Raw genomic sequence first — 26,662 nt, forward strand, 5'->3', positions numbered from 1 at the left:
TACCAAGGGACTATGCCCCACATCATTACACAACCACCATCAGTCTGAATCATCGATGCAATGCAGGATGGATCCACCATCATTTTGTACATATTGCAACATAAATTGCGACTCATCAAACAAAGCAGCATTTTTACAAATCTCTAAATTCCAATTTTGGTGAGCCTGTGCAAATTTTAACCTCAGTTTCTGGTTCTTAGCTCACTTCAGATGCTGTATCTGCCACAAGGTTTGACACGTGCATTCAGACTATTGTGCATGCATACCTTGGTATAAAGAGTGGTTATTTTGAGTTATTGTTGCTTTCCTATCAGCTTGAAGCAGCCTGGCTATTCTCCTCTGACCTCTGGCATACACAAGGCATTTTTACCCAGAGAACTGCTGCTCACTATTTTCTGTTATTTTGGACCATTCTATGTAAACTCAATTGTTGTGTAGGAAAATCCCAGTAGATCAGCAGTTTCTGAAATACTCTGACCAGCCTGTCTGGCACCAACAACCTATGCCACATTTAAAGTCACTTACAGTCCATAATTTGCTGAAAAAGACAATTTTTAGTTTTGCCCCTGTACACCACCACAGTGGTATTTAAAATCAATCAATGTTGACTGGAGTACATTCATTCAGCTCAGAGTTTTGCTTTGGGTGTTTGTTTGTTTTTTGTTCTATGTAGCAATTCAAGCCATTTTTATACATAGTCCCACAATTTTATGGAGAGGTGAAATCTCTTCCGTTGTCATTTATGACTAATGAAGTTGATTCAAACTGTTTAACTTCTATATTATAGCTTTCCACTGTAATTTTAACTATAGGGCCTAAAGAGATCTCAGTGCAACGATTCAATATTCTTTAAAAGCATGAATGCACAGAACAGAGCTAAAGTGCACGATGATAAAATAATTTCCTTGGTAAATATAAACAACTTTTCAGCATCAAACCACCTTAAACAATATCATCAAGGAGACCGGCTTATCATTGTTAAGGTTTACAATCACGAGATGCCTTCATGAATGAACATACAGAGTGGTTACAACAAGGCGCACAGCACTGGTTACACTCCTGAACAGGAAAACCAGTTTAGACTTCTAGACATCTAAAAGAGCCTGCACAGTCCTGGAAAAATATTATTTGGTCAGATGAAACCAAGATGTGGATAGCATGTCACAGTGCAAATGGATAATGAGCCAAAGTATAATCCAAAAACAAGTGAAGAGTTTCTCATGGCGAAGAAATTGGATATTCTTCGATAGCACTTGATCTCAGTGCAATAGCTCTTCAGTCCTTAAATACAAAACTAAATGCAAAAAAAGAAAAACACAGCAACTGAAAGCGACTGCAACAAGGTCTGGCAGACCATCTCAAGAGAGGAAACACATCATTTTTATGATGTCCATGGATTCTAAACTTCAGGGAGTCATTGACTGCAAATGATTTTTGATAAAGGTATTCAAAACAATCCTTACAATTAAATTATACATTATAAATTATATTTGCCTGTCCAAACATGAGCCACTAAATGTCATGTAAAAATGCAAAATTTTTGTAAAACCCCTTTAATAAAGATGAAACTCTGCCTTTGATTGTGTGATTTAAATCTACTGTGGTGGGTGTTCAGAGGCAAAACTACAAAGATTATGTCTGCCTAACTGTAAATGACCTTTTTCCCCCTATTCTGATGCTCTGTTTGAACTTCAGCAGGTCTTCTCAGCCATGTCTACATGCCTTAATGCAGAGTTGCTACTATGTGAGTGACTGATTATACTTTTTGTATTAACAAACAATGGAACAAGTGTACCTAATAAAGTGACCTTCCGTGTAAATGGATCTGCAACATTACATGAGTTAACATTAACATCGATTACGTGTACGTTCATGTAAACTTGATGGAAGAAAATCTTTTGCTTTGGTACTCTGAATGCAGCACTAATTCCCGCCACAGCCAGTCACTATATGAACAATTGTTTTAGGCCTATGAGTCATCTATCCTTCGTGCCAACATCCATGGCACACCTGTTGCTCCAGTTTTAAAAATCCCACATCCTGTGAAAATTAGACATAACATTTAAAAAAGCATGCATAAATCCTTACACAAAAACGCAAACAAACAAAGCCCAAACAAAACTGAGGTCTCAAAATTGCTATGTTGGTAACCATCAAATTGCAAGGTGACTTAGTTTAGTTTATACAGCTATAAAAACATAATTATGCACTGTGGATTTATGAATACTGTGGTTTTTAAAATTAGGTCCCTAAGAAAAGCTAAAAACCTTTCTGTTAATTTGTTCCCTTTCCCCAAGCCTTTGATTCACCCACTGTGGCGAGATAAACGTTTATAAATCACTGGGTTAGCAACAGAGACACTTCCTAAAAGCACACAAGTGTGTCGGGCCAAAATGAATATGGTTTTGATCTGGAGTACATGCCAACACTCCAGCCAATGCTAATCGCTTGGGAAAGCTTGTGAAAACCATGATGGATTTTGCAGACATGGTTTTTGAGCTTTGGGTTTCATCACAAATCCATTTAAGCTTTTATGTAATTTGGTTAAATATACAGAATCCTTTTTATCTTTTTATGTGTCCATTTTGGACTGTCTAACGTTGGTGGAAAATATGATATTGAGATGGACTTCTTTTATTAAACCTGAACTCTGTAGTGTGTGTGTGTGTGTGTGTGTGTGTGTGTGTGTGTGTGTGTGTGTGTGTGTGTGTGTGTGTGTGTGTGTGTGTGTGTGTAAAGCTGACAAAGAAAAAGAGTGAAGCTGAGTGACAGAAGGTAAAAGCCAAACATTGTCTGTTATGTTTTCTTTATGGTGTTCTGCTGGCACCAGTTTGAGAGAAAAGCTCAGCTTCCAGCTGCGACCACTTGTCTGATGCAATTTTCCCCACTGTCAGCAAGTGAGCATGGACAGTGACTAACACAGAGCTGTTAATGAAATCAAGAGTTGAGTTTTCTGTAAGTATGTAAAGAAGGATACCTGTATTATAGCCCAAAATAACAACCAAATGTAATTATTTGATCACGTGAAGCAAAATATCTGACTATTGTTCAAAGACGTCCTTGTGATTGAAGCATTTCCTCTAAGCTCCACATCTGGGGCTCCACATCTGGGGCTCCACATTTGGCGCACAGACCCTTATTTTGAAGTCTTGCTTTGGACTGGTGGAAGACTGAATGATTAAAAGAAAGTTCTCTATAGCCTCTTCAATTCTAAAACAATGACAAGGATCACAGGCTGCCTTTAAGACAGCTGCATCAGATAATTTATCGGCAAGCAATAAAACAGATTAAAAAGTCAATAGACGCACTGAAAAGAAGTAAAATTCTGGATGGCATTTGAAAAACAAGGCTTTGAAAATGTAAAAATAAAAATATCAGATTAGAAGGCTTGGGCTAAAATGAAAGTGGACTAGACTAAAAAAAAAGAAAACCCAGAAATGGCATCTTTGTGGATATTGCCAAATTAACATACTTAATAAATTATGCCTCGAACTTTAAAGATGTCATTAAATGCTAAACACAATAACCCCTTTCAACTGCCCAGCAAAACAAAACAATTAATTGTCCTCTGGTGACAGCTATACTATCCATTACACCACTGAGTGTTTTTGCATTCTTAAAAATATTAAAGCACCAAAATGGTAATGTAACAATTACGCTTGCATGCTTGCCAGAAATTTTCAAAAGTACAACATTAAAAGATTAAAATTACAGTTGTACTCTTTTCTTGGAAAATAGCAACCACTTCATGTTCTTTCAGCTTGGGTGGCTGTTCTTGCTTAGGTTAAAGTCTCTCATGAAGCTGTTGATAGCACCTAGACGACAAATGTGTGGTCCTGTGAAGTGCACATGTTGTGTTGCACATAGATGTCTTGTAATTGTCACAACACATAAGGTTGTTTATTGTGTTCATGTATTAGAGGAACATTAACAAGTATACTTCTTGACATCTTTGTCAGACTGCTCTTATCCTTATGACTGCACTTTGTTCCTGAATTGAATTTAACATGACTCCCTGAATTTGTGAGACTAAGCTGTGTTCTTTTGATTACAATAAGAGGACCCCTTCATCACCCTCAACTTTCATCAGAATATCCTCTTTTGCACGATTTACTTTTAATAGATGACATAGTCGGTTAAAAAAAATAATCAGAAAACAGTGGGTGACAGATACTTTGTCTGATGTAACAGTGCTGCAAACACTTGCAGACAATCTATGAGCGCTGCACCGGGAGCAAGTTACATAATAATCTCTTATCATGAATGTGCATCAGAAAAAGTCAAAAATCAAATTTAAGATCACAATAAATCATGGTTTTGTAACTGGTAATAAAATCCAGTTTGATGCTGTGCAGCACACTACGCAGCAGATTAGAACCAAAGGCAACATCAGCATGAAACAACTGTCTCTGAGCTCTGCAGTTAAGAGGCAATTATGAGATGAAGAACAAGCTAAAGCAAACCAAGAAAAAATTATCCCTGAGTTGAAATCTTTCTGTAAGTGTGATTCTTAGCTAAATATATCATGTGGAAGAAACCTTAAAAGCCACTGCTTCTCAAGCATGTAACAAACAAATGTGAGATTTCAGGATTACATTGAAATAATTAACTCATGCATGCAGAAAGCAGACATGTTGAAATAATATAGAGCCAAATCCCCCCCCCCCCCACACACACACACACCAAAGAAGAAAATAAAAAGCAGCTTAGGAGGAAAAATGTGTTACCAAATCTTTTCTGTTAAAACTATCATTCATACAGTATATTGGCCCAACAACAATGAAGTGGTTAAATTCATGTGGAGCACCCATGAAAACATATCAGTCCCAATGGCAGTAGCAGCAAAGAGCAGAAATTAGCAGCCAGCCAGATGTCAACAAAGAAACCACAAGCAAATTTGCACAGAACATTAAACAGTCCGCATCAGCTGCAGCCTCAGCCTCGGCTTTTAAGACGCCTGTCGCCATGCCACGAGCACAAAAACTGACCGAAGAGAGCCGATGTGACATCACAAACTCACATTTTGCATATTAACATACAATTCTTACCTTGAAGGAGCAGGAGGCCTGCAGCTGGGCGTGAATGTATTTTATGATTAAAACGTTCGGTTTGTTGATAGTTTAACCTTTCTAATGCAATGCAATACATACTGCTAAGAGCATAACATTTGCAAAGGTGCCGTGTAGTAGTATTGGAGTATAGTAATCTGCAGAGGAATTTGGAGACCAAATGACACGCCGTGCAAAGGTGAAGAGGTGCGTTCAGTGTCTGGGAGTAATGAAGAGGATTTCCGTTGATGTTTTAGGCTAATGGAGTTGACAGGATCAGCTGCAATGCTACTTCTGATAAAGAGGTTTTAAGGCATAATGTTTACAATTAAAAGTTCAAGCATGGGTTTATTTTGTCATTTAGGATAATAACGTATGATAATGGCTTACTAATTAGAGTATGCTTTTTAAAAAAAAGTTCATTGCAAGAATTCTGAGAAAGATTAAGATGTTTGACGCAGAGAAGCATGAAAATGCAAACAGATTATACTAGCCGACACACACAACAAGAAGGCAGTAAAACAAGTATCTAACGGTGTGTGTGGCCTGCTCCTTGGTATGACAGGCAGATTGGGGGAGTGAAACTGTGGCCCCTTCTAGTGCTGCTGGTCTATATCCTGTGGTCAAACTGTTTGAAAGTGAAGATATCGTTGGGATTCTGGGGGTTTCTATTTGTTAACACAACTGTGCTCTAAATGGAGGATTAAAATTATGAGTAAGGTGATTTATCTTGGGGCAATTAAAAAATTGTTTGTTGTTTTTTGTCTTTTTTCTGTTTGTGCCCTCGGCCGGCCGCGCCACAGTAGCGCTCCATCAATCACGTAATGAATTGTTACACGTAACAAGTCATGTTTGAAATTGATATTGTTGTGTGTGTGTGTGTGTGTGTGTGTGTGTGTGTGTGTGTGTGTGTGTGTGTGTGTGTGTGTGTGTGTGTGTGTGTGTGTGTTTGGGGGTTCGGTGCAGCCAGCTGTACAAACAGAGTCTGGATGACTCATGAACCCACCTGTGAGTTACTAATAGTCCGAAATGACAGTGGACCCACTGTGATTCTGTAACTCGGAGTCACTGATAAAGCACTGCAACAAAGCCTGATAAATATACAGTACAAAGAGGCAGGTGGGTGGTCTCTTCTACAGACAGATAGGTAGTCTTGGCCTGCTCTCCATTGTAAGAATCTGTTGTCAATTTCTTATCACTCTGTATATGCAACTATATAAATGCACATCTGACAGCAACTTCGGCACTAAAATAATATTTTTGCACTGACTAAACTTTTGATTATTGTGTAACTATAACAGTGCAGAGAGAAATGTGAGGAGATAAAGCATATAAGGGAAGGAAAAGAAGCAAATCCACAGCTAGACTGTTTTGCGATAAAAAATCTGAAGATGTTTTCCAGATAGTCTGCTTAATTCTTAGCTAAATAGATAAACAATGACCAAAAAAGGGCTTTTAGTTTTACTACAAGAGTTTTAACTTCATACTGTAAAAATATTTTCCCAGGACCTTCGTGTTTTGCCTTTGTTTGTTAATATATTTATTTATTTCAGATTCTGCTCTTTAATTCTGCTGTGATCTTCTTTGAAGTCGTGCCCATACGCTCTGAGAGCTGTTCTGTCATCAGCTGCAGGTGTTTATAGCAGTTAGCTGTGTTCTAGTTGTTTCAAGATATTGTGGGGAAAAAATAGAAAATACTGTACAGGGATTGTTGATAGCAGCATGAAAGCAGCAGTTCAATTTGCAGATTTTTAAAAATCGATTATTAAATCACATTTTCTCATGATGCAGCCAAAAATATAATGGACCACATGATGGCAGAATGGGACTGAGTAAACAAGTAATCAATTTTTTTGTGTCCACTCACTGTTACGTGACCATGTGATGTATCTCAAATTACCACATTTTTGTTAGCCTCCAAATTACATTTTAACTCTTTCACCCAACAAATATGTACTTTTGTGAAGAACAATAAAAATAGTAGTTTACTTTGTAACATTTTTAAAACTTATTTTAACATTTTTTTAATTATTTGGAAACCATAAAACTAAAAATAAAAACATAATAGGTCTTTAATATCTTTAGATAGACCTGACATTATACATGTGAACACACATTTGCCAGCCACTATATTAGGTACATTATTTCAACTACTACTTAACACAAACATCTAAGCCAATCACTTAATGGATTTAGATATAACAACATACTCAAGACGACCTGCTAAATTTCAAAATGTGCATCATAATAGCAAAAAAATATTTATTGATTTGATTTAAATGATTTTGAATGAGACTTGGTTGTTGGTCTGAGTATTTCAGTTACTGCAGATCTACTGGGAATTTCAAACACAACCATCTCTAGGCTGTGCATGGAATGGTTTGAAAAAGGGAATATTCACTGATCAACAGTTCTCTGTGTGAAAAAGGTCCTACCAAAGGATACCTTAGAAAAGTGTTCAACAAGCGTACGCAAATATTAAATATTAACCTACATATACACCTGACCTTTGTAACTTTACTTCAGGCTTCAAAAGCAACTTATGCAGTCTTGTTAAAAACTACTAATATGCTCTAAATAATGAATCATCATCAGAACACATGTTTAATAAGAGCAGAATTTATTGCACTGTAACTTTTTTCTCCTTCACTTACACAAAAACGAATCTCTTAATTCTTCTTGTCTCAATACATCACAAATAATTTAACGAAAATCAACGTGGATCCTACAGATTCAGAAAGAGCACACATTACTTATTGACAATTACAAAAGGCATGGTGGTTTATTGTAAACCCATTAATAAGACATTCACTGACTGTTTTACAAGTCTATGCTCTGATGACAAAAATGGGAAAAAACACTGAAAAAAAAAAATCAAATAAAATCATTACCAACAAGACAAAAAAAAAAAAACCAAACAAACATTGTGTTCCTTTTGCTTGCTGTTCTAGTACAACACTTATTAACACATTGAGGCAATGAAGGCATTCTTGTGGCAAGAAGCACTTCTGTGTACTGTATTTAAACAACTGTAAAGCTCGTCAAAAGTCACAACCACTGGCTTTTGACTCGTCTGACTTTGTTGTCCATGATCTGTCTGATGGAATTCCCAGATTTCTTTAACAAGAATATTTACAGATGTAAAAAACAATCCAAAAACCAAAGCATTTGCTTAAGCAAGAGCAAACGGTACAGAATTATAAATATGTAAAAGTTCACTATCATACAAAACCTTTAAAAAAAATGCAACAGCTTTTTATAGGAAATACCAAGAGGCGTCAGCTTTCCCTGCAGAGTTGGATCTGATATAATATTTACATTGCATTTAGTAATTAATAGTCATGATTATCAAATAATTTAACATTTGCTATAAAAATAAAACTGACTGACTATGGCTTTTGTCCTGAAATATATCGTTTCCCGTTTTTAAATCAGTCACAGGATGTAATGTACCGAATTTCCCAGAGGAACCCACCCGAGGGATTAATAAAGTTTTATCTTATCTCTTATCTCTCTTATCTAATGTGCTTTTACTCCCAGAAGGTGGTGATAATGCAGTTTGCAGCCACCATTGCACATAAATGGAAACTACCAACAACCCGAAAAGATGGAAAAGTCCAGCCATCAAAACTCTCTGTGAGTAATAAACGACAATGATGTCCAGCGCAAAATGGTCCAGGTAAAGCCAGCATTTGACATCTACAGGAAGTGGTGTTTGAAAAGGGCTGGGGAAATCATCAAAGACCCCAGTCACCCATCACATGGACTCTTCACCCTCCTGCCCTCTGGGAGGCACCACAGGAGCCTCCAGACTAAGACCACCAGGTACCGGAACAGCTTCTTCCCCACAGCTGTCAGACTCCTGAACTCTGCCTCCTGACAGCTGACCCACGTTAACACATGGACTGAACATACACACACCCACAACCACCTACACACACACACACACACACAATGGACAACTGTATATTCACATTCATAACAGCTTCTGTTCATTCATAACATACTTCATACCGTGTACATATTACATACCACAATAGACCCATTTCTGTAATATACTTACATATCTATATCATTGCTAATATATATTGTAATATATCTATATCATGGCTAAAGCACTTCTGGATGGATGCAAACTGCATTTCGTTGCCCTGTACCTGTGACATGTGCAATGACAAAGTTGAATTCTATTCTATTCTATTCATTTTAGGGGTTAACTGTTCTGATACAGAATTTTCTTTTTGAGTTGCCATAATAAGACTGGCCTTGTTAAGGCCGTATTTAGAATGACATAGTGCAAAAGTGCAACCTTCTCTGAGAAATGCAGACAAAAATAACACAGAATGGAAAGAAAAAAAAGCTCTCACGTCGACTTGTAACAGAAAAGTGTAAGCCAAGAAGGAAAGGGAAAACATACAATCTTTTTGTCACAAATAACAAACTGTCATCAGTGTGAGAGTGTAAAGCTTTCTGTAGTATTTCCAGTATTTGCTTGTAAGCCTTGAAAAGCATAGCTCTTTGCAGATCTTTTACTCAAAGTGACCTTCCTGAATTGATTTTTAACTTCTCACTAGTACCAGAAAAATACACAATAAAGAACCCTGTTTGACCTCAACACCTGGAATGTCCAAAAAATTCAAAACTATGAAGTAAATCACAAGAAAACGAAAAGCAAAAACAAGTTAATTCATTTGGTACGACCAGTTATTTGGCGGGTTTTTCTGATTCGCTTGCATGTGCACGCTCTTTATGCTTATGAAGTTTTAACCAGGTGGAGAACTGTTCCCCACAACTAGTGCATTTGTAGGGCTTCTCGCCAGTGTGCATCCTCATGTGTCCTTTCAGGTCGGTTTTGTGACTGAACGCCTTATCACACACGGTGCATTTATACGGTCTTTCACCTGTATGTGTTCTGGTGTGCCTTTTCAAAGTCGTGTTGGTAGCAAATTTTTTCTTGCAGTAGGTACACTTGAAGGGCTTTTCCCCCGTGTGCACTCGCAAATGATTCTTGAAAGCAGAAGAATCCGCAAACTCTTTACCGCACTCGTTGCAAGTGTAAGGCTTCTCACCGGTGTGGATTCGCATGTGCTTCTTCATGTTCACACAGGCGCTGAAGCTTTTCCCGCAGGTGCTACATTTGTAAGGCTTTTCCCCAGTGTGAACCCTGGCGTGCAGGTCGAGATTATAACGTCGGTTGAACCCGTTTCCACAGACGTCGCACTTGAAGGGTTTCTCGGCTGAATGAATCACTAAATGTTTATTTAAATCCCAACTTTCCCGGAACATCTTGCCACAAGTCTCACATTTGAACGTCTTCTCAACTGTGTGGCTCTTCATATGAAATTTGTAGTTTTTGAAGTTGGACATCACTTTGCCACACCGGTCACACTTGTAAGGATTTTCCTCATCTTTGGCATTACCACCATCATTCTGGCTTGATGCTTTTAAGCGTTTTTCACTTTCCCTATGTCTCTTCTTTTGTGTTGGATCAGTACTTCCACTTGATTTTTTGCTCCCATTGTTGTTTCTCTTACTGTGTCTTGCCTCTGTAGTTTGGGTGGATTCCCCACTCTGATCCTTATGTCTTTTCCGTTGTGTTGGGTCGGTGCTTCCTCCTGATGTTGCGCTCCCATCATTTTGTCTTTTCAGCAGTGCTGCTTCCTTACTACTTGAAGACTTTGCGTCTCTATGTCTATGCTTCTTTTGTTTTGTTAAATCCCTGCTTCTGGTTGATAATGTTCTCTGATGTGTAAGTTTCCTACTTGAGGTTGACGTAGTACTTGTAGTCTCATCACCAGGCATCTTATTTGGCGATGTTTCTGTACTTTCGGCCAATGTGGCTTCGTCACTGTTAGAATTCTTACTTTGTGCCATTTCAGTGTTTGAAGGAGAAGCTAGTTTTCCTTCACTCTGCTTCTTTTGTGCTAGGTCAGGACTTGAAATTGAGGATGTGTTCCCCTCAGTGGGTTCTGCCTGAACTGGACTTTCATTTGATGCTACCTGTTCATGGTCACTAGTCTTATTTTGAATTGGCTCAGTACTTTCCATTGATATGTCGTGACATGTAAAGTCTGGTGAAGGCTCAGTGACATCATTTGCGTCCCAGTCTTTATGCTTCTCATTTGGCATTAACTGAGGAGTTGTATTTGATGACATTTTTCCATCTTTGAGTTTCCTACTTGCAGCTAAATCAGTACTTCTGCTTGTTTTTTTCTTGCTGTGTTTCTTTCTAGATGCATACTCATCACTTGTAGCTGATGTTTTCTTACCACTGCTTTTTTCATATAGGCTGACAGATGAGCTTGATTCCCCATCGTGACTTGACTTATTTGCCGCTGGCTCACCATTCCCTTTTAACGGGGGGCTCGCTTGATCGTGTTTCTCATGTGGCGTTACATCGGGGCATCTAGTTTCTGTTGGGCTCTTTGTTAGTGTTTGTTCAGTGCTTTTTGTAGATGTTGTGTAGTCACCACTTTGTTTTGTGTTAGTCGTTAGGCCAGCAGTTGCAGTTGACGTTTCATTCCCATCTATATGTTTCTTGTTCGGTGTTGGCTCAGTACTCATAGCTGATGTGGTCTCACTATTACATCTTACAGTAGGTGTTAACTCAGAATTACTGGTTGATGATGTGTTTTCAATGTTACAACTTCTATCTGATGCTGGCTCATTGCTCTCATTGGTACACACCTGTCCTTCCTCTGTACCACTGTTTGCTGTGCTGCCCACATCATTGTTTTCCTTATCTAACGGCTGCGCTGCTGTAATAGCTGATGATGTGTCCGTATCGCCTCTTGTTGGTGTTTCACTTCCATAGTTACAAGTTATGTCAGCTTGACTCTCCCCTTCATCTGAGTTGTGACAGAAGAAGTGGTTGTCATCATCTGGAGGTGGTACTGGAGAACTCTCTCTGTCACGTTCCTCTTCATTAGGGACACTGGGTTTGGGATCATTACTTGCAGCAGGATTCGTTTGGTCAGGACCTGAAGGCTGAGACTGATCACTGTGGACACTTTGATCAGTTGAAGCTGGAGTCACCTTAGGAGCAGCAGGCGCCTGCTGCTGTTTGAGCTGCTGTCGTTCCTGACTGATGCACATTTCCTCATGCTCATCTTTAATCCGTGTAATATCAGGCTGAACAGTGGAGTCACTCTGCTGCTGACTCAAAGAAGTATTTGCAAGATCTAGAGGGAGGAAGGAAAGAATGGGACAGTGTTTAAAATACTATTTTTTGGCTTATAGCCATTAGCTAAAAATGACACTTTCTGTATGTACATTGTTTATTAGTGATAGAATTTAAAAGCCATGCATCACCTTGAATGTGACAGCATTCATCTCTGTGGTAACTTATAAGGATTAAACTGCTGATAAAAACTGTAACATGCTTTTAAACCGTCCCTTAGTCGTGCTGCAATAGGCTTAGACTGCTGGAGAACTTCCCATGATGCACTGAGCATTTCTGTTTCACTCACCTATCTTCACTCTGAGTGTTTATGTATCACAATTGCATTCAGTCATTAGTAATTATTTAATTTTGGCTGGACATCTAAATGTTGAGGTTTGCATTCTAATACTGTAGGCTCTTTCCCTACAATGTAAAGCGAATTGAGGTGACTTGGTTGTGAATTGGTGCTGCATAAATAAAATCGAATTCAATTTTAAATTGAATTGTATGAATGTTTTGGTTTCTGAAAAAGGAGCAAAAAAAGTTTCATTCTGTAAAAAGCATTTCCAAATAGCATTTCCAGTAGTGCTATAGTCACAAAGACAGAGACCTGTAGGTGGGTGTTTAGAGCTAAAATCTATCTACGGAACTGATAACAAAACAAAACAAAACAATAATTGTAGTATTCGACTGACCTCAACCTCAATAATGAACCGACTTTCATTTTCAGGATCTAAATTTAAAATTATAGGACTGCCTCTTTAAAATCTACAAAGCACCCAAGTGGGAAACCAGACTCACCACCAAGCACACTAAAAACTATTCTCTGTGAGTTTAAAGGTATAGGCCAAAAATGTAGACGGCAACCCCGATGCAACCTCACCTAAATGCATTATTTGGCACATCAAAAGTTATTTATCTCCTCATCTGATCCTGTGGACTTGTGCAAATCATTCATCTGTGAACTAAGAAGCAGAACAGGACAAGCCCCGTGCAGTCCAGGGAGAGACCGTGCAAATTACAGCTCTAATAATTAATGAGGATGTGTCCTCATCATCATTAACGACAACTGAGACACATACTAGTAAGACACTGGATACATTTTGTTCTAGCTGTTAAAATGAAACCTGCTGGGAAGTTTGAATGCAAAAATGTATTGATGTGATATGTCACCAACATTTTGATCAAAAATAGTATCTCGGTATTGTATCTAATAACTCCGCTTAGTTGTTCATTTCCATTGCTTGCTGAGACACAGATGTGTTAATGATTGCCTTGTCCATAACTCATTACCCGCTCGACCTTACACGTGACATGAGACGACTTCCCCAAGACATGCATCATCTATATAAAGCTGGGCATACACTGTGCGATTTTTGGCACGAGTCGTGCGACCGTTTTGGCGATCGGTCCGATTTTGACCTTCATCGTGCGTCGTGCATCGTGTAGTATACGTGGGTTAACGAGAAGCGATTAACACCTCACGACCAGCTCCCGATCATCAATCGCTTGGTCGTGAGGGTGTCACCGCAGCTTCTCACACTGCGCACGCGCAAACACAAATGTCAGCGAAGAAGACGGCGCGGCACGGCAGTGCAGCGTGAGATCCGGACACAAGCGATGGAGGCACAACTTGTAGAACTATGGCAAGCTCATCCGAGCCTTTTCGATGAGGCCTCACAAAATTATCACAACAACCGTGAAAATAGTTGGGTTTACACTGCTGCTCAATCACAGCTGCAATGCTAATGTTTTTCATTAGCAATTTAGCAAAGTTGATGGTGGTGGTGTGCGTGTCTGTGTGAGTGAAAGACAGAAAGGGAGAGCGAGCGAGCGACAGAATTTCTGTTATAACCTTCATTTTATGGACGCACAGTGTGAGCACTCAGGTCGCATCAGAGCATCGGGCCGTATAGTGTGAGACCCTGCATCGTGACCTACGAACATCTAACCCCTGCGAGTCAATCGTACAGTTTGAGCAGGAGCTGAATGGCGCGACTGAAAAAACCACACAGTGTAAGCCCAGCATTACAAGGATCTTTGGTTCAGCTGAGGATTTGAGGACTTTGTGTCAGCTTTTGTTACATTACCGAGGTACAACATCCAGCTATTAAAAATAAAATAAATTGTGTAATTCAGTGGAAACCAAATGGTACATTATACCTGTCAAACTGGTCTGACCACACAGTGATCCTGGCACAATTAAGAAATGAATATCTAAGGACTGATTCATTTTAACCAGTCATCGTTTCAAACATAACAGGACTCTTTACTGAGGAGCAAGGTAATCTGACCGACCTTTATCCTGCAACTTTATCTCCGGTGTGAACACCGTATCCAGCAGCCTGCGTTGACGTGCGATTTCTGACTCGTACTCTTCTACTCTCTTTTCAAACGCTCCCAGTATTTCTTGGGCAGCTGCTGTTAGTCGATCACAGACAAACTTACGCATGCTTTGAACGGGATACATTGTTACAACTAAAATGTAGACGCTTTGACTTCGAAGCTGCCTAAACTTGCGCACTTTTCTTTTAACTTCCGCAAGTGATACTGGGCGATACACACATCCTGTACCCGCTCACTATCACCACCTACTGTCCGGCGTGCAAAAGGCATGCATACATGCATATGTCACACTTACATGTTTCAAATAGTCAAAGAATTTTTAATATTAAGAAAAATCATTTATAAAAAATAACTCGAGTAAATACAAAATGCAGTTTTTCAATGATGATTTCATTTTGTAAGGGAAAAAAGCTCTACAAACTTGCTCTCTACAAACTCTACAAACCTGGCCCTATGTGAAAAACAAATTGCCCACACTGCTGACCACAAAAAACACACAGAGTGATCTCATATTTCCTCCCAAAAACCCCTGAACACTGTTTTATGTACTTGTGAAATTCTTTCTATGGAACTGTAAAGAGCACTATGATCAATATTTACATATATAAAGCGATACAGTGGTTGCTTTAATTAAATAGTTTGAAAGAAAGATAAGAATTAAATGCATGAGTTTCTCTTTCCAGTATTACATGATATGATATGCTATTATATTATATGATATACTACAGTATTGTTTGGACTGGCCACGTTGATGGCTGTGGAATTAAAACACGATGCTTTGATGTTTTTTAAGTGCATAAAGGGAGGCATAGGTTAAGTTGTTAAAGGTGCACAGATGCTAAAAACAGGTCATTTTGTGGGCCATAAGAACCTTGAAGGACCTAAGATATATCTGCAGGTCAAGTTTGGTTGATCACATCCTGAGCTTGTAGGACAAATTGGCAGACAGTGAAAGAAATACTAATACAAAGATGTTGTATATTATAGCTCCTCAAACCAATTCATGTTGCTGTGAGGAACAATTTGATGTTATGGAAAGATAACAGTGCTGTGAGTGAAATAAAAATGCAAAACACACACAGGGATATAGTCAAACTGAGCATTTAGTGTAACATTACATAGATATACAATAATTTCAGGGCAACAAATACTGCAAAGAACAAAATAAACACAAAATGCCAAAGACTTTCAGACTGCATAGATGGCTCTTAGGATTCTTTTTGGTATCTAAATATCTGTAAATGGAGATGAATACAGTAAAACAAGTTATATAGCCTAAAATACTGACTGGGCAATGCTACCTTTATTGTCTATTGTTACTTCAATAAATCAATCCCCTTAACTAATTTTAAACAGCCACTATTAACTTCCTTCATTAGTTAAACAACACGCAAGTTTGATAAAGACATAAACATGTTTTACATTTAGATCCAGCATCATGTATCTTAACTGTTTTTCTCTACAGTACACGTTACAAGAGGTTAGCTAAAATCAGCCCTTGCTATGTGCTATATATATATGTAATAGTGTATACTGGCGTGCAAATTTACTAAGTGAAAAGAAGAGAAGAGAAAAGCTAAAAAAAAAAAAAAAGCAAACAATACTGTAACTTCTGTAAGTATTTCAGTTTTGTTTTTTCTACCATTTGTTAACAGGGAAACTGTAACGCTGACAAGTAAAAGGCTTTCTTCACTGTGTTACCATAAAGTAGAAACATTCACATGTAACCTAATGAATGCTAGGCTGGCCTCAGGTATGTAGAGCAGCCTCAGAATAAAAACAATAAAGGCAGATATAAATATGTTGTAATTAACAAATTCATGTTGAGGGTTTCAGTGCTTTCAAAAGTTCCACAAAGCATCTCATTCACAATTACAGCAGAAATACACTGAGAGACAGCCTGCTGTGCATTTCCTTTTAAATGATATAATGGATCAATAATCAGGAGCAATAAGCTAAACAGTGACTTTTTGTAATGAGAAACACCAAACATAGTCTGGCTCTAACTGCTAAACTTGTAACTGGGAACATTTCAATCCAATCACCTTGTGTCACACTGAACTGTGCACATTTTTGCTCCTCGCTAAACAAAATAAAATATCTCCAAACATCAGCTGGAGTTGTATGAAATTGTGATGGGTATTTCGCAACACTGTTACTAGATACTTTTACTTTTGGACTTTAACAAACAAACAACACCAACACAAAAAAGCAATGAAGTTACAAAACAAATATTCATGAGCTCTCGAAAAGAAGACGTACAGTTGCATACGAACATTCAGGCACACAGAGGAAAATGGCGTATACTGTTACAATTAGAGATATTTTATTTAATACAGACACTGTGGCGTGTGCATGTCTTCTTCTAAAGGCAGGAACTCTAGGCCTTCGAAGCCAGCCGAAGCAGCAAGTGGTATTAGTTTGCCAGCTGAAATTTGACCAGCTGACAAATACTGTGAACAGACTTGTAAAAAGAATTTATACGATGCAAGAGATGGATATAAAGACATGAAGGCACTTCAAGCATGAAAATCTACTATTCCAAACCCTTATGTGTTTGAAAAGGAGCTGCAGGAAGGTTTTGCTGACACGTGAGTGAATGAGCATCATGCATCACTGAGACCTAATATGCCAACATGGTCCTGACGTACACCCTCATAACAAAAGTCAACATCTACAGAAGTCATGTGGTGACTGGGTCAAGAAATCAAAACTGGGTTTTTGCAGCTACAGTCACCAAAGACGTGTTTGGAGACAAGGAGGAGCAGCTTTTCATATATCAGACCCCCACAACCAATCTGCAAGGCAGAGCGGGGGGAAAACAAATCATAAATCCCTTTTACATTCCCCTCTAAAAATCCGCTGTGGCTACGCCTTGTGTCAATGTAGTTTTCTATAAGTGGGACTTTTCCATCTGTGCTCAACGAATGAGTGTGCCATGACCCATTTGTGCCCACAGCTGATGGTTCTGCCTTATTTGTGTATCCCCTAAACAGGTTAATGCTTTTTAAAAAGTCCTAACACTTATTATCAAATGTAAGCATTGAAGTAGAAGACTGAGGTGTAATTAAATATTAGTGGTTTGTTTTAGTCTTGAAGTGAAAAACTGAAACTCTATATTGTATCTATATTTGCATATACAAACACTTACCGTAGTCGAACGAATGCAGCCTTAGATACCGTATCAAGCTTGATGCATAAAAGAATCATTTCACATAATTGCTGCACACAAAATTATAAAATTATTGCCTTTGCAGATTTTTCGTGTGCTGTTTCTTTTACATATAGTCTGGCAAACGTCTGGCTTCACACATGGACTTACAAGATAGCTGCATTTGAAATGTCACATATTTTGCAAGAATACGGTTGCTCGCCCGTGTGTTTTTTTCATGTGAACCAACAGAGTAGAACGACTCCTGAGACATTTCCCGCATGTTTTGCAAGAAAAGGGCTTCTCGCCTGTGTGGATTCTGACATGAGCATCCAGTATTGACTTCTGATTAAATCTTTTACCACAGATGTTACAAGAAAATGGCTTCTCGCCCGTGTGAGTTCTTTTATGGACGTTCAGTATTGACGTCTGGTTAAATCTCTTTCCGCAAATGTTGCAAGAATACGGCCTCTCGCCTGTGTGGATTCGTTTATGAACGTTCAGTATGGATGTCTGATTGAATCTTTTACCACAGATGTTGCAAGAATATGGCCTCACGCCCGTGTGGATTCGCAGGTGTCTGATTAATTTGGAATTAAATGGAAATGTTTTTCCACAAGTGTCACATTTGAAAGACTTTTTGCTTGCGTGTGTTTTACAGTAATTCATCAACATTGCAGGATTATGTATATGATTGCCTTTGTGACTTATCTTCTGTGGTTTTGTCTCTGCATTTCCAATTGACATACAATCCTCAGGCTCGTCTTCTTTGTCAGGGCTTTTAGATAAATAGGAACTGTGAGAAAAGAGCTGGTGGTTGGTATTTAGCTCTGCTTCCTCTGAGGTTTTAATAGATATTTTGACTAAGGAATGTTTTTCTGTTGCACTTACTAATTCACTCGGAATCAATCTCAAAGTCTGATCTTCAGCGTTGTCACCTTTCTCATAAGTAAGAGGCACAATGCAAGTATCAGTCTCCTGCTTCAGTACAAGATGCTCTCTGTCCTGACTAGCGCAGAGTTCCTCTTTAACCTCTTGATCCAACCTGGGGTTCCTCTCCTGGAAAATGGGCTGCTGGTCAGAGGCAAGAACCTCCTCCTCTTTACAGGCAAGCTGATGTGGGAGCTCTGGAGGGATAAGTGAAACAAACAAACAAACAAACAAACAAACAAACAAACAAACAAACAAAAAGTTACACACTGACAGAAACTACACAGATTTTGCTACCCACCTAAAAGTTCATAAATATTCCATATACTGGTGTGTGCAATCCAATGTCAGTAACAGAAAAAAAGTAAAATAAAGAAAACTACCCAATAAAACACGTTTGAGGTGGAAGGGATTTGAAACAAATAAATAGCATTGTAGTTGCCGCTCAATTTCATGTTGCCAAATCTGATATTTTAAACAATGTTGTAGAATAAATTTCAGATTTTCTTCCGTTTTGATTGATCAAAAAACGAAAACATTTAAGAATATGCAAAATTAATTTACCCTTTTTAATTTTGCATATTTATTTCCTATCTTATTCATAGCCTTTCCTTTTTTTGTTTTCTTTAGGTCACGAGTAGTTGTCCAAGCATTTCACTACATATCGTACTGTGTATGACTGTGTACGTGACAAATAAAATTTGAATTTGAATAGAAAAAATGCTTAGCAAACACCGACTCCCAGTTTTTCTCTCACACTGACAAAGATTATAGACTGAGGTCGATTCGACACGTGCTGTGGTAATAGAGGCACGTTCATATTCCCATCCTCACAACCCTGTTGGGATAAAGAAAACAAACTAATAGGACTTTAAACCAACAGGATCTAATATAAGTCTAAAGCCTCCATTATTTAACTGCAAATTATATCAAACGTGTAATTAAGGTGTTGCGGACCTATCCTGGGTAACTTCACCGCAGGTTTGCAGACGATGTCCAGCAGCCTGCGCTGACGGCTGATCTCTTCTTCGTACTCGAGGATAGTTTTTTCAAAAGCGCTGAATATTTCTTCAGCAGCAGCAGCTAGTCGCTCGTTGAAAAACTGTCTAAAATGCTGAACTGAAGGCATTATTGCCTTGTTACACATATATTGTTCCCACGCACAAGTCGATGTTTACGCCACCAGCCCAGTTTCTGTTTACTTCCGCTCGGTGTCACACTAGAAGATCCGGCTTTGGAAGCGAGTTCACCCTTTCATTCCTCTCCCTCCTAGTAGTTGATCTATTCCAGTCGCTTTCACGGGGACTTTTAGTTATTTTTTTCTGCGCTGCTGTAATTATACTACGTATCTTTAAGACACTTGGCATGAGGTAGTTTCGTTAAAATGTAACGGTGGACATGCCTGAGCATCCACTCAAAGCAAATGTCTCATCAGTAGTTCTCTTTCTGAGCATGAATACTGCTGCCGTCTTTGATCTTCTCACTCTCCACGTTACTTCCACTGGCTCGTACAGTGTTCCGACACTGAAAGTCAGGCAGCTCTTCGTTCCGCCTTTACTTGTTGCCTTTTCATTTAGCAAGAAGGCTGTGCCTCTACTATCTATGATCTTACTCCGCTTTTGGTATATAGTCTACTTTAAATATGATCAATATTCATAGTACTAAAAGTCTTTTCAAAGACTTTTGAAAGTCTTAACACAAAGCCCGTTCCTCTGCTTCAAGGGGGAAGTATTTCTGGACGGAACTACGTCCTGCAGCAAAGGCTAACTTACGCTAAGCTATGAGGGGTAGCTGCTGTGGTGAAGGGGGATACGAGATAAACAAAGACAAAACTGTTACGTTTGGTTTTAGGTCGGATCTGGTTTCATCTCGGTTTCGGTATATGTTTGGTAACTTCCACAGAATCTAAATGGGTGCACACTACTGTGCCATTTGTAGACAAACAACATTCAACGGGAAGGGACACATTTTCGGAAAAACTCATCAAAGTAGACTCAGAGTGGTTCTCCTTAAATTCACAGAAAAGGTATGCAGATTGTAGATTTTTTTTTTAACTGATATTTGATATTGAGAGTAGTCTGTGTTTTGTGCAGCATGATCTGACCCTGGTAGAAGTGATGGAGGCAAACTGTTGTTAAAATCCTAGATTGAACTCTTTTCCTTCTGAGTAACATTAAAAAGTATGATTCCCAAGTTGTGTAGCGAAATATTGTGAGTCCATTATCTTCTTTATTATATGTATATGATTTTAAGTCTACAGAACGGCCACCATGAGGTGCGTCAGTATTCATAATAATCATAACTCTGATACCACCAGCACGTCACGCGTAATGTGCCCTGCTTCTGATTAAGTAGCTTGAGATCATCCTTTCATATCTAATGCACGATACAACTTAAATAACTTTAAAGCATCATAATTATTATTATTAATATTACTATTATATTTTTCTGATTGTGTATTATATATTTTAACAATTTGTTTTTACTCGATATACAACATCTGTATATATCATTATGATATTACCGTTATATTTCTTTGAAATCGGACAGTAATATAGTCTGATTTACTATCATGTATATTACATATATTTTTCTTTATCAGTAAGGATTCAGACTCGTTCCCTAAAACAATTTATTTGAACAAATATTTAAACAGTTCATTTATATATGTCCTCAAATACTGTAATGTACATACTTGCATAGTATGTCTTTGCATGTCAATAAATTTGGTCTATTTTTTTTGTATGTACACAGTAGTTGGAGATTTGCACATGTTAGTAGCAGTTTGGGGATTTTCTTGTTATTTATTCCTGTCCTTTTTTTACCAGTGAAATAAATACATCCTCATTATAAAGTTGTTTTCAAGTCTTTGAGAGTTTTATCACATTATCTTGTATTTAGCCAATGCAGCCTTGATCTGAAACAACACAAAATCGACAATAAACACTGACATACTGCCATTAGTAAATGTCATCTTATTTAGAGATGGGAGTCAACAAGGCCAATCTGAGAACTACTGTTAGCTTTTCCTGAATCAGCTCTTTTAGTTCTTTTGTTTTGTAAGCATATATATAAATATATAACCCTATATAATTCAACAGCACCACAAACTACACTCTCCAAACTGATTATATATATTTTTTAAATTTGTATTTTTTAATTTGAATAATAATAAAAAGTAATATTTAAATGCAACAGTAGAATTGTGTGAAACTGTTTTAGCTCCAATCAGAGTCTAACTTTGTCAGTTTTCTATGTCTGCTTCATCCACTGTCTCCCAGGTGAAGGAAGCTCGCCGAACACTTAAGAAACCCCAAGTAGAAAAGTTTGATTGCACCCAGCACAAGCAGACATTCTGGTGCTACTGCTGTGGGTGTGAAATTGAGAAAAACGTTACAGATGGCAACATGACTGTCCTTTATGGAGGCCTGTTAGAACACATGGCCACGTGAGTCTTACTTATAAGGTTTTATTCACTGTATTTTGTTTTGTCTGGAACCATTTTGATTGCCTTTGATTGCTCAGATTTCTTCAATTTCCTTTGCTGTTTTAAAGCAATCCATGTCTGGAAAAGTGTTTTAACACATTTTCAAAAAACTGTTTTTTTTTTTTTTTCATATAAACTGCATTTAAATGCGTATTACTTAACTGGCTGTGTATACACATGCTGTTGTAAAGAAGAAGGATAGGGTTAATTGCTTACGTGTGATGAAACAGGAAAGATCCTTAAGTGACTGATAAGACACAATCAGGAAGAAAACGCTGACGCCTGAATTACTGTTTCCATTTCTTCCTGTTTATGTGCCAACTTGCAAGTTGAGTTTTTAAAATATTTTTAAGATGTTTTGTAGACAAAGACTACTTTGACTACGATGACCTGGATGACTGAGAACCTTCACAGACTTTAAGATGTTTCCCAAACCTACACATGCAACAAAAATATGTAATATGTCCAGAGGTCACCAAGACCCATTTGACCACAAAACATACATTTCTCAAACATTTGCTGAATGAATATAGTACACCTACTTTATTTTTTCATATGAATTTATATGAGAGTGTATTTAAAGTTTTTCAACTATATTTTATTTCAGCCCAGAACACAGGAAGAATACACACAAGTTCTGGTGGGACAATAAAGCTGACCCGAAGTTTAGAGACAAAGTCATCGTCACAGAAGAGGAAACGGAAAGGTAGACCTACTGAGCCATAAGTATTCAGACATTATTAAAGTTTGTTTGTAAAATTAAATGTATCTGCATTGACTGTTCTGTATTTTTCTTTAGGTTTAAAGTTGAGGTGGCAAAGGCATTGGAATCATTTGTGGAGAATGAGGATGAATACATTAAACAGGTATTGCAACCTTGTTTTTAAATGAACTACATATAGCATTCTGTTTTTGGAGTAGTGAAGCACAGTATTGATAAATGCTAATATAGTTACATATATAGAGGTGTTTTAAATGTTCAGTTCAATTTATTGCTGAATTATCCAGCATCTCAACATCTGAAAGTCAGCTCTGAAATGCAGATGTAGTTACTTAGAGACTGTTTTCATCCTTAGAGTCATTTTTCAGTATAATTAGTGTCTTAAGGAAGGGTACATTATCCAGGTTTGAAACCTTTTGTTGGTAATTATTTTTTGTTTTCTCTCTTTTTTTGTGACTGCAGCATGCTGAGCATATACGAGCCCAGGAAAGGCATCGCCAGGAGGTCTTACAGTCACTTTTAGAGGTTTGTTTTCCAACGATGCTGTGGCAGTATCCATCACTGTGGCATTAACTGGTGTTTGTTTGCACGTAAGATTGCAAATTCCACCATTCTTCAGCTAAATAATTGTAGGCTCCTGTTTAACTCTTGAAGAATAGTGTGGCTGGTTAACCTTTTGGTGTAAGAAGAAGGGCACGAGGTTTATATTAACATTTTGGGTAATATGTGTGTAAGGATTGTGATGATAAAAGCTGAAATGAAACATGATTAGATGTCAGACTTCCTCTGTGAACCACTGTTGGCTTTTCCTGAATCAATATCAGCGTGATGCAGAGCCTGAGTTGTTAAACGGACCCAACGGCACAGACTCATCTGTAGAGAACTCTGTCAGGTAAACCATTGTCACATCTGCAACACTGTAGCTATTCTACACTCTCATCAGTCTCACTTCAAATGACTTGTGTTTTTGTTTGGGGATCACCTTGTCCTTTGGGCAACAGCTCACAGTTTATGTGTCAAGGATCAGACCAGCAGGCGGGGAGCAGCTTTGTGGACTCGATGGGTGAAATGCCGTGGACTCCAGCAGGACACGGCCTGACATTCATAGGTTATCAGGTAGACTGGCAGCTTTTATTCAAAAAGTATTCACTCATCTATACATATATATATGCAATGTTATCATACAAATGCAATGACCTCACATGAACGCTTTTTTTCTCTCATACAGGATTCATCGAACAGTGGAAACGTTCATACAGGTACTGTGATGTATGACTTGAGGTGGCGGTGAAAAAAAAATATATATGTGGTTGTGCAAAACAACTGCTTTTGAGAGTTACGCAGAACTTTTACTGTTCCTGCTATTTATAACATTAATACATATAAATTCAGTATATATACTCACTGGGAACATTATTAGATTCTCCTTGCTAGTACCTTAATTCCTGGTAGCATAGATTCAACAAGGTGCTGGAAAGATTACTCAGACATTTTGGTCAATATTGAGATGATATCTTGTGATCTTGTCCCCAAACTTGTACATCAGACATCTGCTTAGTCATATTGCATGATGAATTAAAAATAAGTGCTTAATGATGTTGACCTAACTGCATTGTGTATCAGTGGACAAACTTTGGTTTCTGTTAAGCTAATACATTGTTTACTGGTTTCCTGTTGTGTTTTTCAACCTTTCTGAAGCTTCTGCATGAAACTATTTTGTCTGCTTGATGAAGCATTTTAACCTGTGTGTGCTGTAGGTGCTGTCCCTCCTTGGCTCCAAGATGATCCTGTAGAAGGGACCTCCAGAACTGCTGCAGAGCCAGAGATTGGCCCATCACTCCACGAGTTCCTCAAACATAGTAAGGACGATGATTGCTATCATCAAATGACATGTAGCAGTGTCAAGCATTTGTTGCATCACTGTCATTTATAAGTAGCATTTTCGTAAACACTAGAGCTACAATCATGAAGCTGCTGTTGCTGGAGTTAGTGTGAGGAATTAAAAATAACATATCCACATAGACTTGTATAAAACCAGTTAAAAAAATCTGCCTGTAATGGGAGTATAATGACATCTCGCTTTTGCCAGAGGAGCAAGAGAAGCTGAGGAAGCTTCCTCCGAACAGAGTGGGGGCCAACTTCGATCACAGCTCACATACAGACGCCAACTGGCTACCTTCCTTTGGTAGAGTGTGGAACAGCGGTCGACGCTGGCAGTCCAGGTTAGTTGACAAAGCTCTTCATTGCACCTGGTTTCCATATATGGTGTTTTGGGACATGTTTGGGCAGAGGAATGACTACAGAGACAGGAGAAAATATCATTCAGATATTTTCAGTGTTTTATGTTTGTCTGCACTGTTAGCCAATAGGCCACATGATCCTCAATGTGTCTAAAATCTATGGTGTTTATATTTGTGTTAAATTTGCTTTCATGGGGATGAAATCATGCTATAACTTTTTAAATGTTAAAGATCTCATCAACACAAGGGAAATATAGCCCACCTGTTTAGATTCATACAGAAGATCAAAATATTGTTTAATATCCACCAGATTCTTGTCTGCAAGATGCTGATGCATTAAACGTTTTAAAGTATGACAGTCACACGTCAAAATGACCAGTGATGTAGGAAAAGCTAACCTTCAGTGGACTTCATTTTATCATTGTTGTACTGTAGAAGATGACTTGAATACTAACGCCATTTACTGCAAGTCAGACAATACTAAGTTTTGTTTCTGCATTTTTTATTTAGTGTGTAATTTTGTATTTTATCACCTGGAAACTCAGGAAAGCTGCAAAAAAAGCCTGAAACAGTTTAGCACTTTACTGCTGAGCCAAATTTGTCCATATAGGTTTTTTTCTGTTGTTTGAGATTCAACTCAAGTAAATTAGCTTCTCTTGTCAATGCATGTGAATATGTTTTTGTTTTTCCCACAACAGGCACCAGTTCAGGCAAGAGGAAGGGCAGAAGCACAGACAGAAGAGGAGGAGGGAACATGACACAGAAGGGTCAAAGAAGATAAAAACAACTGATCAGCTGAACACTTAATATTTAGCATGGCGTGTGAGAATAGAGAAGTGATAGTGATGTATATAGTGTGTGACTTGTTACTTATGGTTATAATGAGTGTTTAAGGAGCTGGACTGGAAATGTTTAGGTTGATAAGACACCTGTACATGCATGGCAGTACATGTAATTGTATTCAAACATCTTTTCAAAAACCCAAATTTCAAGTATTGCTATAAAGACATTCATTTTGTATTATAAGTATTGGCTATTCTTTATTAAAGAAAAGTAAGCTCTGTTTTTTGTTTTATTCTTTAATAAAAAAAAAATTAACTGCATGTTGCACTTATAGTATAAGTGAGGACATTCACTTATTTAATCAACTGTAAAGACTTTTATCAAGTCCTGGATTCTGATCAGCAGTTTGCTTATGCTTAGATCTGGTCCAGCTGGGGCTCAACACCTCACTGTGCAACTGGCTGTTGGATTTCCTCACCGGAAGACCTCAAGCAGTACGGGTTGGCAGTAATACATCCAGCACCATCATTTTAAACACAGGGGCCCCGCAGGGATGTGTGCTGAGCCCCCTCCTCTTCACTCTGCTGACCCATGACTGCACTCCATCATACAGCTCCAACCTCTTCATCAAGTTTGCGGACGACACAACGGTGGTGGGTCTCATTAGCAACAGGGATGAGACTGACTACAGAAGTGAGGTGAGACGCCTGGCCACGTGGTGTGCTGACAACAATCTCTCTCTGAATGTGGAGAAGACGAAGGAGATTGTTGTGGACTTCAGGAGAATGCACACC

At 38.3% G+C, this 26,662-nt stretch overlaps 2 protein-coding genes and 1 pseudogene across 3 annotated transcripts; 1 reads left to right on the plus strand and 2 right to left on the minus strand.

Annotated features, from left to right (window-relative positions):
- Positions 1–7,666: 7,666 nt before the first annotated feature.
- Positions 7,667–14,761, minus strand: LOC146562879 (uncharacterized). The gene is made up of 2 exons (XM_085295110.1): positions 14,509–14,761; positions 7,667–12,229 (listed from the first exon to the last, which is right to left on the minus strand). Exons 1-2 carry the CDS (start codon positions 14,678–14,680, stop codon positions 9,753–9,755), a joined length of 2,649 nt encoding a protein of 882 aa, XP_085151236.1. The 5' UTR covers positions 14,681–14,761; the 3' UTR covers positions 7,667–9,752.
- An 880-nt stretch (positions 14,762–15,641) lies between these two features.
- Positions 15,642–20,155, minus strand: LOC146562880 (uncharacterized; annotated as a pseudogene). The gene is made up of 2 exons (XR_014894687.1): positions 19,595–20,155; positions 15,642–18,834 (listed from the first exon to the last, which is right to left on the minus strand). The product of XR_014894687.1 is annotated as an uncharacterized LOC146562880 (transcript).
- Positions 20,156–20,373: 218 nt separating this feature from the next.
- Positions 20,374–26,148, plus strand: cenatac (centrosomal AT-AC splicing factor). The gene is made up of 11 exons (XM_085295112.1): positions 20,374–20,663; positions 21,919–22,085; positions 22,732–22,830; positions 22,924–22,990; positions 23,308–23,370; positions 23,670–23,737; positions 23,847–23,961; positions 24,074–24,104; positions 24,603–24,704; positions 24,935–25,067; positions 25,784–26,148. The coding sequence occupies exons 1-11, from the start codon at positions 20,547–20,549 to the stop codon at positions 25,890–25,892; spliced, it is 1,071 nt and encodes a 356-aa protein (XP_085151238.1). The 5' UTR covers positions 20,374–20,546; the 3' UTR covers positions 25,893–26,148.
- Positions 26,149–26,662: the final 514 nt, after the last annotated feature.

The sequence above is a fragment of the Mchenga conophoros genome, linkage group LG12 (assembly GCF_057382185.1).
Source record: "Mchenga conophoros isolate Kocher_MC1m ecotype Shallow Benthic linkage group LG12, M_conophoros_male_GT1.1, whole genome shotgun sequence".
Classification (NCBI taxonomy): Eukaryota; Metazoa; Chordata; class Actinopteri; order Cichliformes; family Cichlidae; genus Mchenga; species Mchenga conophoros.